Raw genomic sequence first — 15861 nt, forward strand, 5'->3', positions numbered from 1 at the left:
TATAAAAATGAGCTCAGTATTTCCTTGCCAAAGAATTACAACCTTTTCCTGCAGAGTTTCAAAATCAGTGAATTTCTCACACTCATCCACTATCCCCAGTAGTTGCTGTGTGTTTCTTGTATTACTCAACCCTTAGAAGTCTCTGATATTTTGCCATATCTCCCTCCGGCACATTAGTTTGCACTGTGCAGGTCACACGCTTCTTCCTAACAAACCATAGTGTAAGTGTGCATCTTCCAAGGAGCGTAGTGTATCCCTAGAGGGAAACAAACTAGCAGGCAAGGATCTTTAAAAATGAGTCCATTTCCATGTCCTCATTTTCCATTTGTACTCTTTCCTACAACTGGTTTGTCTGTAGGGAAGGCTTCGTGCTGGGTCTCCTGCCATCCCTCCCTCTCGCTTGTACCGAACACCTTCCGGTCACCAAAGCATTTGTGCGGCCCCTTTGCCACGGCAACACACAGTTCCCAGGCCGGCCGCCCTCACCAGTAAAGACGGAATTTATAATAAATTTTTACATTTATGCTTAATAAATATTTATGCTCTTTTGATGAACTGTGTACTAGTAATTTAATGACAATTCAATTTAAAAAAAAGTGTCCTTTAAAAATACTTAGAGCCTTGTGTCACAATAATGTTTTTATTTTAACATACATACAGAGAAGGATGGTTAGAATCATCAGTAGACTTTCAAGCTTAAAAATATATTAGATAAAATTCTGTGGAGGAAGTAGAAAGGAAATTCAAATTGAAAGAAAAAAAGAGGATGTCAATTTTCTTATCATATTTCAGTGAATACATTTAAGAGGGTGATGTAACAGTTTTATTTTACAGTTCCATATTTGAACTTTGCAACTTAAACTTACTGTGAAAAAAAATTTTTCAGTGTCAATTAAAAAATGTATAAGGTGGCACATGGTTTTTAAAAAATTATTTTGGAGTAATACCAAGCAACAGTTCCAATACCACTCACTTGTCTGCAAAACAAAATCCCACACCTTAGGCTGTCACTCTACCCTGCCTTTCCCATCTCATTTTCCAGTGATGACTTTCCTCCGTCCCTCTACCATATACCGACTTTCAAGTAACATACTTCCACTGAAAACAGACCTGCTGCTTTGCCCAGAACATGCTCTCGACTTTTCACCCTTGGTCAAATGTCACCCTTGGTCTAGAATGTGACTCCCCACCTCCAAGCTACTCTTGCTTACTAACAATCCATCCATACTTCAATTATCAATTCCCCTGTCTTTCCCAATGTACACAAATAATTATTTATTTTCAATTCTTACTTAGAACACTGTATACCTCTACTAGACAATTACTGTTCCACATTTTATTTAACCACTGCCCCCCCATTCACCCTCCGTATCATATATAAAAAATATTTGGCATCTTTTGTTGAATTGAATTGATAGCACCTAATTTTACCAAGCAGCAATGTATTTAAGTGATTTGATATTCATAGTTCTTATTTTGGCTTTTTCAATGACCTGGTATATGCCTCTAAGTAAACTTCAACTTTAAATCGTTTATACCTAAATTTCTGCATTTTAAGCTTAAAGATTATACTCTTTTAAGTGTACAGTTTGATGATAATTTTTAGTAAATTTGTGTACTTGTACAACCATCATCACAATCGAATTAGCAAAATCATTTTTAAAATTGAAATATGATTGACCTATAACATATTAGTTTCATGCATTCAACATAATGATTCAATATTTGTATATAAAGTGAAATAATAACCCCAGTAAGTCTAGTTAACAACCCTTACGACACATAGTTACAATTATTTTTTTCTTATGATGAGAAGTTTTAAGATCTGGCTTATTTTACTTAGCATAATGCTCTCGAGGTCCATTCAGATTATTGGAAGTAGCAGGGTTTCCTTTTTTTTTTTTTTAATGGCTGAATAGGTTCCTCTGTGTGTGTGTGTGTATGTACAACACAGTATATACCACATTTCCTTTATCCATTCTTCTATACAAACTTCATTTTTAAACTTCATTTATGTAACCAGAGATTGTGGAAAGTCATTCAGTAGTTTATTAAGGAAAAAATAAAATTAAACACCCATTTGGGTTTTAGCTTCGAATGAGTAGTTTTAACGTGTAACCCTTAAACCTCTAAGGGGTTGGATTTTCCTTTCTTCATTTCACTCAGAGGACATTCCAGAGTGTTAATTTCACTCAGGGGATACTTGGGATAAATTTCGTCTAGAATGTATTCTTCCAGTTCTTGACACCTTTCAGAGTAATTCCCATTTCCTCCTAGATATCCTCTGAACTGTGGCCACTGGGTAGTTCTGTGGAGAGATTAGAGTCCTGTGAGAATGGGACCAGAGAAATGATCCAGCATTATATAGAAGACTCTTGATGATGACCATTACCCTCCATCCTGGGTCGTTTCAGCATATTACGCATTTTGTTAGGCTTATCTGTGACATAGTTCTTCCCTTTTCTTTCTGTTTTATATCTATATTCTCAATCTCCAGCTAATTTTGAAATATTAAAAAAAAGGGCAGAGTACTTGATTCGGAAATCATTTTTCTCACCTAAGACAGAAGGAAATTCTTAGTCTGTAGTCTGGGCAGTATATCTCTGTAATCATTGTTACTTAGACCCACATTTGTCCAGTTCTGCAGGCAGGTACACATAATCATTAACAATCTGTATTCATGACACCTCTGATCATTGGCCAGATGAAGTGCAGGGCCTGCTCTACTGCCTTTTTTTTTTAAAGTAATTTAATCCTATAAAAATGGCAAAATTTAAGATCTGAAAATACTTCTGTATCAAATGATTGCTTCTATTATCATTAGCCAGAAACTTGCAATCAAGGTGCAGCAGATTTTTGTATTTGTAGAGGCCACAGGTTTTGACAGAAACGAAGATGATGAAAATCTTCATTTTCCTTGCTCATTTGAAGAAATCTCTTTCAGTTGCATAGAATTTTAACTTCCATTTGATTAAAAAATAACAAAACATTAAAAAATTAGCGCAAGTATTAAAGGGTAAATTTGGTTCATCAAATGGAAGTTTTTCCTGATCTTTCTGTAACTTTGGAGCCATGGTACTTAAAAAAGCAGCAGGTTAGAATATCAAAATATTCTGACAAGGTGTTCTTCGACAAGCCAGCCTACCCTACAGTAACTGGAAATGCTTTCATTTCAGCTGCAATTAAAGAACTGACATGTGAAGCCAATTTTACCAAGTGAAAACAATTAAAGTAGAACAAGGAGGAAATATGTCCTGCCTTGTTGCCTTATAAAAATGATATACCCATACCCATTTATCAATTTGAATTCAAATTTCATATTGTTCAGTAGCAAAAGATTACAAAGATATTGTTTTTTACCATCTAATTTCAAGTAATATAATAAGAGCTATTTAATTTATACATTTTGAGACATTTGAAAAAATTCCATACATTTCTAATAGATTTGATACAAAGTTTTGCAACTTAACAAAATTTAAATCGCCTTTGATTTATCTATATAGATATTGAGCTATCTCTCTCTATTTTACATCTTATTTAAAGAGGCCACTCTTCACTGCTTCTTTCTAACCCTGCTCCCAGAGATGATTGTTAACATCTTCCTGTGAATTGGTTTGTGCTAGTCCTCAAGAATAGTTTTAGGTTTCGGGGTGATCACACATTGGTCTGCAGGAATGATGCCTTTGTGAGACACCTTTGATGGAACAGTGTCTAGGGGAGGAAAAAATCTTTTCTTCTCTCCATCTTAGGTTCTCTAGTTGGGCTTCTATAAGTTAGACTGGCCAAAGGCAGATTAATAAGAGTAAAACAGAATTGATTCACGTGTGCATCGCTCATGTATGCATGGAAGCACCCAGCAGTCAGCCACGCAAATGGGTGTTTATATGCCATCCTATGCTAAAACAGAAGAAAAGGGATTTGGGGCTTCAGGGTGAGGGAGACAAATTAAGAGATGGTGACCAAGAAAAGTATGGTTAACAAGGATTTGTTAGTAAGGTTTGCAATGCAGATCTAAGGTTGGCTTTTCATCATTGGTAAGAGGTGTTAAAAGTTCTCCTCTTCCTAGTCTGGAATGTCCGTACTTACATCTTTTTCTTTTTCCCAAATTTCCATCTTTAAAAATGGAAATTTCCTTTATAAATAGAAATTTCCTTTACAAAAGGAAAAACAAGGCCCCGGTGTTTAGAGTTTTTCCTGGGTCTGCTGATTCTTAATTGCCTTTAACTCAGAAGAATTCATATACCCAAGAGGTGTATTTTGGGGTGGCGTATTCTGGTACCTTTCAAGGGTCAGCGTGCCCGTGTGTACATTCCAGCTCTACCCTTGTCCTTTGGGTGAGGTAGTTAACGTCTCTCCGTCTTAGATTGAGTAAAACTACTTCCTAAGTTTGTCCAGAAGTTTAAATGCGATGAGTGTAACTCAGCACAGCGTCTAGCACACGAGGATGCTAACTGCTATCTTGTTATCATCATCATCATCACCACCACCACTGCTGCTACACCACTCATAGCATTTTGATTTGGAGAGGGCCGGGAACATTTTGGGTTCTCCTTATAATCATTCCAATTAAATGACTGCTTATGGTCCCTGTTTTTAAGACCAAAGGTCTCAAAGGCCTTTTAAGGTGAATTTGGGAGTGGGGAAAGAATTGCCTGTCCCTCTTCTCTCCTTTTACTTTCATTCCCATTTTTATGTTCTTCTTGAACAAAGAAATTTCTTTCATGTCTATTTATTTTTTGCACTCTCTTATCGTAGCTCCAGGGACAACATTGCTCTAATGGTAATAACTTCTTCAGGAATGATTCTAAGATGTTTTGCTGATTCTTATCTCTGATTCTCCTTTGTTTGTTGTTTTCATATTCAGGTTTCTTTCTCCTGTTATGCTAATGTGCAGCATTATGAGCCCCTGGAGTATAAGTGCCTGGGTGATTTGGACCCTGCTTAGAAGAAAGGTTTTCTTCTTTCATTATTGAAGAAATTGAGCTTGCAGGAATGATGTATTGTTAAGAAATATTATTAAGCTTAATATTTTGGTCTTTGAAAAATCATTTCAGTTTTTCTAAACCCACTGGGTAATACCAGATATAATTTTATAATTTAATTGTTTCAAGATGATAATAAGAGCAATGTTTTTCCTTTAACAGTGATTGCTGTAACTGTGGTTAATTTTTCCCATTCTGTTTTCCAAAATCTCAAAAATGAATATAAATTAGTTTTATAATAGAGAAAAACATTAATTTTTTTACATTCATTTTTGAAAAGAAGTGGTTTTTTGTTATTTTATATTATGCTAATTACTTTATGCATTTTTTTTTTCCAAAGGTGTGTATCAGGTTCAGCTTCATAAGCTCTATAAACCCAACCCCTCAAATGAACAATTCTCTCTTTAAAATGATTTCAGGAAAGAATGTCACAATTGGTATATTTGATAAAAGAGTAAATAGGTAGAGGAGCATTAAGTGGGTCCCCAAGTGTACTTCTTTATTTTTCCCAAGTGTACTTTAAAAGATATAATTGATATCATTAGGCTACAAAAAGCAGGGTGCTGGGTTATGGTACAAAATACACAGCTGTGTATCTCAAGACACCGGGATATGTTATGTGTCGCCTGTTACGGTTTGCCTGGAAAATTTTTGTTTATCATTGAAAATTGAACTCCATTTGGGATGAAATCGTCTGTTGCCCATGTTAATAGTTAATTTCTTCCTCCCCTGTTCTCCCTTTGTAATTGATACATACTTCCATTCTGGTGTTCATTGAAAATTGGTTCAGAAAAAGGACTTTGCAGTCTGACAGGCATAGGTCCTGAGTGCCATCATTCCACTTACGACTCTTCGTTGTGAACATATTATTTTAAATGTCTCCGAATGTTTGTTTCCTTCATCCGTAAAATGACAGCATGGTGGTGGGATGCGTTAGGTTATGCCGTATGACAAAGGGTCTCGAAAAATGTCGGGGTCTTATAATGACAAAAATGTATTTCCTTGCTCATGTTAAATATCTGTCATGGATTGACTGAAGCTCTGCCCAGGGTGTCTCTGCTTCAGAACTTAGACTGTAGAAGAAAGGAAAAAAGAGAGCCATCGAGAACGCCTGGCTTGAAACCTTCTGCCCAGAAGTGGCACCTGTCATTTCTGCCCACGTTTCACTGGCCACCAAGTCACGCAGCTGCTCCTGAGTTCCCACAGGGAGGGGAAACCAGGATATTTGGCAAATAGCGACACGGTCTACCGCAGAAATAATAAAAATACCTGCATCTTGAGATGAGGGCACAGATGAGATTCGTACAAACTGCTCAGCAGAGCGCCCGGCATAGGCACCGTGCCCCTTCATAGGAGGACGCAATTCTGTATTTTCCACGCATATAAATGCAGAGGGGCTTACTGTCTTCTCTGCATCCCCAGTCTCAGAAACGTAGTTTGATGTTTAGTGAATACTTGCGTAGCTGCGTTCTTCACCTACCAAGCAGTTCTGACCGAAGCAGTTAAAGCACTAGAACATTCTTTTTACTGTATACCACCTAACACTTGAAACAAAAGTTCTCCAAAGTTAGCCTCATTTTGAATAATTAGACCATAAATAAATGAGTTAAATATTTAAAAATAAGTCTTTGTTTTTTTAAAAGATTTTATTTTTTTTAAAGATTTTATTTTATTTTATTTATTTGACAGAGAGAGAGACAGCAAGAGAGGGAACACAAGCAGGGGGAGTGGGAGAGGGAGAAGCAGGCTTCCCACTGGGCAGAAAGCCCGATGCGGGGCTGGATCCCGGGACCCTGGGATCATGACCTGAGCTGAAGGCAGACACTTAAGGACCGAGCCACCCAGGCGCCCCTAAAAATAAGTCTTTAAATATTTAAAAATAAGTCTTTCTGGGGGCGCCTCGGTGGCTCAGTCAGTTAAGCATCTGCCTTTGGCTCAAATCATGATCCCTGAGTCCCGGGATTGAGCCCCACATGGGACTCCCTACTCAGCGGGGAGTCTACTTCTCCCTCTGCCCCTCCCCCTGCTTGTGCTCTCTCTCTGTCTCTCAAATAAATAAATAAAATCTTTAAAAAAAATAACATCTGCCTTTCCATTGTATTCCTTAATTATTTATATCAGGTTTGAGAGAAGCCAATAGAATTGTCTTCACTGAGTGCTTAGTCTAATTGGGATGCACTTTCCCCATTAAATTGATCAGGTATTGATTTGTTCTTTTAGTTGTTAGTAGACTCAATCTTTTTTTTTTTTAATAGAAAAAAGGCAACTATATGTATATTATACATTTGCTTTTTAGGGTATACCTGTTCATATTATATAGCATTTAAAACACAACAGATTTTACTGTGAATATTCCTCTGGTATTTTGTCTTAAAACTAATACAGTAAAATTGACTTAATCGTGTGTGTTCAAGTTTCGTGAATTCTCATTTACACAGAGATTCATGTAACCATCACCACGGTCAGGATACAAACACTGTCTTTTGATTTCTTTGTGATAGCAGAGTAGAATCATAATTATAAAATAGAATAATGATAATATCAATTGAAAATAAATGTGTGTATAATTACAACTCTTAACATTCTGACATTAGTATTAATGTATATTTTTATCTTTGTAATGTAAAGTCTGATTATTGACTATGACACTTAGATGAAGTGGTAATGGTAGAGGAGCATTGAAGTCCTTTTAACATTTCTGTGAAGGCTAATTAGAACAGATATTTGTCTCAACTTCTTTTAACGCAAATACTGAATATGTTAACTCTTTGCAGTGTAGAAGTGAATTCCCTGTTATAATTAAGTTACAGATCAAATGTGAATTAGAATCTGTTCGCACTGTCTAATCCTCTTCACTTGGGACATAAGGATTGGGAATATTCTCTTCTTAGGCTCCCTCATTCACTTTCTGATGCTATTAAGTGATAATTTATTTTTAGATTGCTGAGTAAATGTAGGTGCTGGTAATTCACTTAGTGGCTGTTACAGGGTCATTAATGAAGTAACGGATGAAATAGGACTCTGGTCTCATTTTATCTTGACTTAACGTGACTTTTGGAGTGTCGAAGGTGACTCCAGAAATAGGATCTCCTAGAATACGGGCATCGCTGTTTGACCTTTAGCTAGAAGTCTTTATAGGACTTACTGTAATATAACCATGTTGACTAATTAATTGGGTCATTCAGTCATTCATTCATTCAACTATAACTGAAGTATTTAAGGGCCAGGCATTAGCAAGGAAATTGGGAGATGCAGATAAGTAAGATCTATCGTTGGGGTGTGAGCATGTGCGGTAAAGTTACAGGACAGGAAAACCCGGGCTAACAGCAGCCTGTATGGGGCCCCCTGGCGTTGAGAGTAGAAAACACCCAAGTGCCTGCAAAGGAGGTACTTAGAATAACGTAAGCCTGCTACAGCAGGGGTGAGCTTTGAAATGAGCCAGGCACGGAAGGACAGGTATTGTAGGGTTTCCCATAGATGAGGTGCCTAGAATAGTCACATTCATGGAGACAGAAACTAGTACGAAAGGCGGGGGGAAGAGGGGCATGGGGCGTTATGCGGCTTTATTGTTTAACAGGTACAGAGTTTCAGTTTGGGATGATGAAAAAGTTCTAGAGATGGATGGTGGTGATGGTTGCCCAACATTGTGCAGGTACTTAATGTCATCGAATCGTGTACTCAAAAATGGTCAAAATGGGAAATTTTATGTCATATATATTTTACCACAATAAAACAAAAAACAACGGGAACGAAAAAAATGATCATTTATAGGCCCCACCCCCAGTTCTTCTCTTTTTAAGAGAAGTTTTTTAAAAAGAATTTTTGTAACATCACCCCATCTTTTGTAGTATCTATTACAGCTTTTCCTAGTAAGATCCTGTATTTAACAGCTCATCTCTATTAGATTTATGACATTAGATTGTGTTGTTAAAGTCCGTAAGTATAGACCAAACCTGCTTTACTACCTTAATCAAGCTAATAATATTCAGAACATTTGACATACTTTTGCATGAAGTGGCATATTTAATAAATTCTAAATTCCTATATTTTACTTAATTGAAAAAAATACCTATATACTTCAACATGGATGACCCTTGAGAACATTGTAAGTGAGAGCAGCCAGTTACAAAAGACTAATGATTCTGTTTATATGAAATGTGTGGAATAGGCAATTTATAGAGTTAGAAAGTAGACTGCTAGCTGTTTCAGGCTGGGGGAAAGGGGTTATGGAATGGGGATAATGGGAAGAGACTGCTAGTGGGTACAGGATTTGTTTTAGGGGGAATGAAAACATTCTAAAATTAGAATTTGGTGATGGTGCACCATCCTGTGAATATACTAAAAAGCATTTAATTGCATACTTTTTTTAATAGGTCAATGTGTGGTATTTGAATTATATCTCACATAAGCTCTTTACAATGCTTAAGGGTAATGGTGTAATTTGTCTTGTTTTAAAGTATCTTTTTGCTTCATCATATGTCTTAGTTTAGTTGAAAACATAGCATGGTGAAGGTTAGCATTTTAAGTATGCATATACTGGGGCGCCTGGGTGGCTCAGTCGTTAAGCGTCTCCCTTCAGCTCAGGTCATGATCCCAGGGTCCTGGGATCGAGCCCCGCACTGGGCTCCCTGCTCAGCGGGAAGCCTGCTTCTTCCTCTCCCATTCCCCCTCCTTGTGTTCCCTCTCTTGCTGTGTCTCTCTCTCTCAAATAAATAAATAAAATCTTAAAAAAATAAATAAATATGCATATACTTTCTAACAAAGGTATAATCTGAGAGGGCTTTTGGACAGATAACTGTCAAAATGAATGCACAGGCATCTGAATGCAAGTATTAATATATTTTACACACTCACACACTGAGTGACCTTGTTAAGCTGGTAGAATACATATTCAGACCCAGGTAGAATATGATTAATTTGATGGCTGCAGAGCAACAAAAATTAAACTGAACATTCCTTTTAAAAATGTACCCATACAAGGACCTGGGTGGCTCAGTCAGTTGGGCATCCAACTCTTGGTTTTGGCTCAGGTCATGGTCTTGGGGTTGTCGGATTAAGCCCTACGTTAGGCTCTCCACTGAACATGGAGCCTGCTTGAGATTCTCTCTTTCTACCCCTTCCCTGCCCACCCCCCCCCCCATGCATGTACGGGCATTCTCTCTCTTTCAAAAATAAAATAAAAAATAAAAATGTACCCATACATAGAATTGCTTTTTTAAAATTAAGTCTGTTTTCTTCAACTCGTTAGATTTTCTTTGCTTTTTAAGTTCATAAAAAAATAACATTGAGATATTATTTAACATTAAGATGATTACCGGTTCATGAAAGGAGAAGTCCATATAAAAGCACTGGATGGAAATACTGATTCGTGGATTTGGTTAGCCATTCTGTAGTCCCTGCCTATAAAGTGGTCATGTCTAGATGCTAAGCAGCCTTGATACATTCGCCCTTAAACTGTAAATGACCTTATATTAAAAGAGATACTGTTTCCATGCTAGTTGCTACCAGAGCTACACACACACACACACACACACACACACACACACGCAAGCACACACCCCTTGTGTGTACCTTTGCCAACTAGCATACTTGCCTAACTACTCAGACTCTCTCAACCAGCTCCGAGCTCAGGGTTGCTCATGGCTGCCATTCTTTTGTTAACCACATTTTGAACTAAGGGCTCCTTTTTTCTTCAGTTAACCAGGACCCCACATGTCATTTATAAATTACTTGCATGAGAAAGTACATTGTGATTCCAATATAAAGCTGCAGCAGACTTTTAGAAATATAACCCATGGGGGAGGTAGCTACCAATGAAGTGTCTGATTTTTACTTTGTATTTACCTATATATTAACCTGTGATTTTTCACTTCCAAAAATTAAGGCAGGCCAATCATGTTTGTTCACCTGCTTGAATATGTGTTAACCTGCCTTAGTCAAACTGAACTGTTACTAATTGAAAATTTGTCTTCCTTTCAAATAGCACTTATATTTTAAATCTCTTTGTATGTATGTTTGTGTGGTTGTAACCCAGATATATGTATGGTTTGGTGGTATACTTAGTACAGTACTAGCCATTGTGGGGATCCAGCGAGAGGAGTAAACCATATTCCCTGCTCCTGTCGAGCCTCCGTCTTGGAGATTGAGCCTCATGTTGCAAGGCAGAACCAAGAATGCACTCGGTGATTGCAGCTACATTGGGGAGGGTATGTGCTGTGGTGAGCGCTGTGAATTGTGCAAGACTGTTGAATCACAGACCTGTACCCCTGAAACAAATAATACATTATATGTTAATAAAAAAGAAGATAGTAGGAAGGGGAAAATGAAGGGGGGGAAATTGGAGGGGGAGACGAACCATGAGAGACTATGGACTCTGAAAAACAATCTGAGGGTTCTAGAGGGGAGAGGGGTGGGAGGATGGGTTAGCCTGGTGATGGGTATTAAAGAGGGCACGTCCTGCATGGAGCACTGGGTGGTATGCACAAACAATGAATCATGGAACACTACATCAAAAACTAATGATGTAATGTATGGGGATTAACATAACATAATAAAATAAAATTAAAAAAAAAAAGAAAGAAGAATGCACTCGGATAACACCAGGAACAGTTGCTGAGGAATCAGAGAGAAAGTAATCTCTGACACCAGAGAACCTATAACTAGAAGCTAAACCTTTATTAAAAATAAAAGAATTTTGAAGGATGAAGAAACCAAAAGGTCTTTAGCCAACATGTTGAGCTCTCAAGAAGAGGAATAGAACTAAAAACAGAACCAAAAGTATGTGCTTTGTCTCTTTGGGGCACATTAATCTATGTTAAGTCATAACTCCTTTAGTAGGAGAAATACAGACTTTAATTAAGGGGCCAGATTATTTTTATTTTGTTTCTGGTGCCTACCATTCTAAAATTGCAAAGTCTCTAGTATGAAGCTGAAGGTCATTACTAGTGGTAAGTCTTATTTGAGAGCCAAAGGGAAAACCCATCAAATTTATCCTACTTGTTTGCTATTAAATTTTAATTTATAAATTGTCATACTGTAACAGGGCAGTACTTCATCCAATGCAGTATCCTGCATGTAGTAGTAGTAGTAGTAGTAGTAGTAGTAGTAGTAGTAGTAGCAGCAGCAGCAGCAGCAGCAGCAGCAGCATAGTAGTAGTATAGTAGTAGTAGTATAGTAGTAGTAGTATAGTAGTAGTGTAGTAGCAGTAGTAGTATAGTAGTAGTATAGTAGTAGTAGTGTAGTAGTAGTATAGTAGTAGTAGTGTAGTAGTAGTAGTATAGTAGTAGTGTAGTCATAGTAGTATAGTAGTAGTATAGTATAGTAGTATAGTAGTAGTATAGTAGTAGTGTAGTGTAGTAGTAGTAGTGTAGTAGTAGTATAGTAGTAGTAGTGTAGTAGTAGTATAGTAGTAGTGTAGTAGTTGTATAGTAGTAGTATAGTAGTAGTACAGTATAGTATAGTAGTAGTATAGTAGTAGTATAGTAGTAGTAGTATAGTAGTAGTAGTGGTGTAGTAGTGTAGTAGTAGTATAGTAGCAGTATAGTAGTAGTACTACTACTACTACTACTAGTAGTAGTAGTAGGCAGCCGCCCTCAGGGTTTCCGGGAGAAACTGCACTCCCCTTCCTGGCCCAGGGTCCTGGTTGCTGGGAACCCCATTCCAGTCTGTTGTATGAAAATTAGCACAAGTTAACTCTCCTTCACTTACTAGCTGAGGGAACTAGCTCATTGCAAAGCTGTTCTTTTTAGGTTCCCTTAGGTTCCCATTAATCTGTATGAACACGTGTGACCATGAACTTCAGATACTTTGCAAGGAAGAAGAATATTGGATAACTTGTCTATTGAGGGCTTACAGATGAGCACATATGGAATTATCTTATTTTATCTTCCCTATAGCCCAGTAGCCCTAGGAGGTGAGTACTACCACTGTCTAGGTTTCACAGATAAGGAAACCAAGGCACAGAGGTGGAGTGTGGGATTTCATTTCCCAGACTGTGTTTTTTGCTAAGGGGTCATCTTTTATCACCGTAGGTATGTTGAAAGTTAGCGAATGCAGAGTCCTGCCCCTTTAGAAAACAAGGACTTTTTTTATACTGTTTGTGAATCCTGATATTCAGGCATGAAAGCCCTGAAAGCCCTGAAGCATAGCGGAAAGCCAGCATATTTACTATCGGGTATGTAATGCTAAGTGTTGCCTCGCATAGCCTCAGACACAGTGGTTTAACGCCTACCATGTAAGGGTAGGAAGAGCCTCCCGGCTAAAAGCCCAGCCAAGAAATGTAACAGTTTTGTGAACAGATAATACGTTAACCGGTTATTTTTCTATTAAATAAGAAACTCTTCAACTCCAGGCTAATGGGTATGTCTATATGTATCTATCTGTCCATATATATATATATATATACACCTATATATATATATAAAATAAGGTATATATACGTATTAATTTCTAATAAAGTATGGATAAAACATATCCATGAGTAATATTATTGGGCTATTGAATTTCTTAGTCCGAAGGGATTTTTTAAAACAACTAAGGCGCTATTGAGAAGGTGACAGATCTGAGTTAATTGCTCTTTTCTTCCCCGTGCCCTCATGGTCGCAGTGGGTAGAAAGAAAGTGGAGACACGCAGGGCGTGGTTGGTCCATATGCGTGACTGACCCCTGAATAACTAGGAGGTGACTCTTCAGAATTAGCTGGCTCTCTGACTCCACATAAGATCCTCAAAATACTGTTTTAAGGATGAAAATGAAGTAACAGATGTGAAAACATGGTCCTTTAAAAACCAAAAATCACTAGTCACATGCAAGTTACCCCAGAGCAGCTCCTTTCTCAACACTCTTACTTTTGGTCTCTTTGTAGGCGTCCTCTCCCTGCCACCATCCCCCTTCTCTTTCCCTCCTCTCCTCTCCTCTCCCTTCCCCAGCCCTCCAGTGGGTGAGCCTGGAGCGGGGCAGCAGAGAAGGGCTAAATCAGTCTGTTTTCTTACTGCTTTCATAAATGCTCACGTTACCACAGCTCTCCTTCTGTTGTTCTTCTCCCTGCCAGCCTTTGTATGCTCTGAGGAATTTTATAAAACACCCTCTGGTTTGTCTCACTCCGGTTTGCTCTGACTTGACCAGCTACGTTCCTCTTGCTGTTCTTCCGTTCTTCCCTCTTCCACATCTGGATGTCAGCAGGTGACCTGTGGCCAACAGGCTGCTTCGGTGTGTGACGCTGTCTCTTTTGCATCGTAGATGCTCAAAAAATACGTGTTCACTGACTAGCTGAGAAAGAAACAGGTTATACATTCCTTCTGCTTCGGTATTTAAAAAAAAAAAAAAAAGGTGTTGGGACTCCTGGGTGGCTCAGTCGGTTAAGCGTCTGCCTTCAGCTCAGGTCGTGATCCCAGGGTCCTGGGATCGAGCCCCGCATCGGACTCCCTGCTCAACGGGGAGCCTGCTTCTCCCTCTCCCACTCCCCCTGCTTGTGTTCCCTCTCTCGCCGTGTCTCTCTCTGCAAGTAAATAAAATCTTTTTTTTTTTTTTTTAAGTGTTCACTGGCCTTAAGTCTGGAGATTTTATTCAAGTACACAGGATTATAGAGCCTTAACTGTTTAACTATTGCTGTTTCTCCTGCTAACTAACGTAGCGAGGCAGAATATAAAACTGCCTCGGGAGTTTTAAAAGGGAGGAGTGGTGTTTATTTTGAAGTACTCAAAAATCTTGCTCTTTAGGCATTCCATGAGTTTACCTTCGTTTTGTCACCTAAGAGAGACGACGAGCATGAGGAAATAAGTCTTGTGTGGAATCCTCCGAAAGTCATGTTGAATTTCCAAACGTCATCATAGAGTATTACCTGTTAATGTTTGCTCGAAGAGCCCGGCTGATGGGTCTGTTTTCAGCTATGTTTGTTTGCTTGCCCCTGTGGGTGTTGATCTGAAGGAAACCATTACCTAATTCCTTAAAATGATTAATGTTTTCTCCTTCCATTTTTTTTTTTAAAGGAAATGGCAAAAATCCTTAATCATCCCCGAGTCTATGCCTTTCTGCACATCCCGGTCCAGTCTGCCTCTGACACTGTCCTCATGGAAATGAAACGAGAATACTGCGTGGCTGACTTCAAAAGAGTAGTGGATTTTCTGAAAGAGAAGTAAGTCTGTTAGTACTTAAGAAAATAACCGTTCCTTTTTTTCTTACAAAAGCATGTGGCAAAAATGCACTTATTGTAGCCACAATTAAAGGTACCAGAGAGAAGCGAGAGTTTTGAAGCTTTCTGGGCCTTTAAGTTTCCTTAGGGACCCTTGATGTGGTTTCTTCTTATATCTACCTCGCATCTGTGCACGACACACCATTAATCTGTGTAAGATTGCCAGTCTCTGTAAGGTAGTGTGCATTGTGATCATTTTTATACCTGACCTAGTAGATGAAAACAGCTTTGGTTTTGCTTAAATCCCCTTTAATGTGGCTCCTTGAGGTGGTGAGCTGGTTCTGATGTGGAGATAGGCCAAATCATGTCACTACAAAATAGTTAATTTTCTACCGAGTAGCATGTTTTGAAGAGTATTTGGAACATCTTTGCTTTTACACGCTTATCCCTGAAGATTACTTGAAGAATTGTGATTTATAAGGAGGTTTTAGGGTTCTGTTTTTTAAGGTTGAAATTGCTGTTGACCAAAATTAAGGCGTATTTACACAATCTTAGACATGAATGATCATTTTGTTTCCACAGAAAACACTTGCAGCCCATAATTATATTCTTCAAAATCCTACTTCTCATCATCACCAAACATTGACTGGCTTCTGTGATTATACAAGGCAGGAAATAGTAGGGCTGGCCAAGGTCATACAAAACCTTCTCAAGTCTAGGGCACTGTTCTCCCCTCTGGGGATATGTCATT

The 15861-nt window shown here is 38.2% G+C and overlaps 1 protein-coding gene across 6 annotated transcripts in view; it reads left to right on the forward strand.

The window, feature by feature from the left end:
- CDKAL1 (CDKAL1 threonylcarbamoyladenosine tRNA methylthiotransferase) overlaps positions 1–15861 on the forward strand; it is a 642750-nt gene that overhangs the window by 415706 nt on the left and 211183 nt on the right. For all 6 annotated transcript variants that reach the window (XR_004926977.2, XM_036123558.2, XM_036123557.2 and 3 more), the window contains one exon: positions 14968–15113. Coding sequence is in view for 5 of the 6 variants with exons in the window: in XM_036123558.2 (XP_035979451.1) it covers positions 14968–15113 (146 nt within the window). In the remaining variant the exon portion in view is untranslated. The remainder of the gene's footprint in view (positions 1–14967; positions 15114–15861) is intronic.

Source organism: Halichoerus grypus, chromosome 9 (genome assembly GCF_964656455.1).
Source record: "Halichoerus grypus chromosome 9, mHalGry1.hap1.1, whole genome shotgun sequence".
Classification (NCBI taxonomy): Eukaryota; Metazoa; Chordata; class Mammalia; order Carnivora; family Phocidae; genus Halichoerus; species Halichoerus grypus.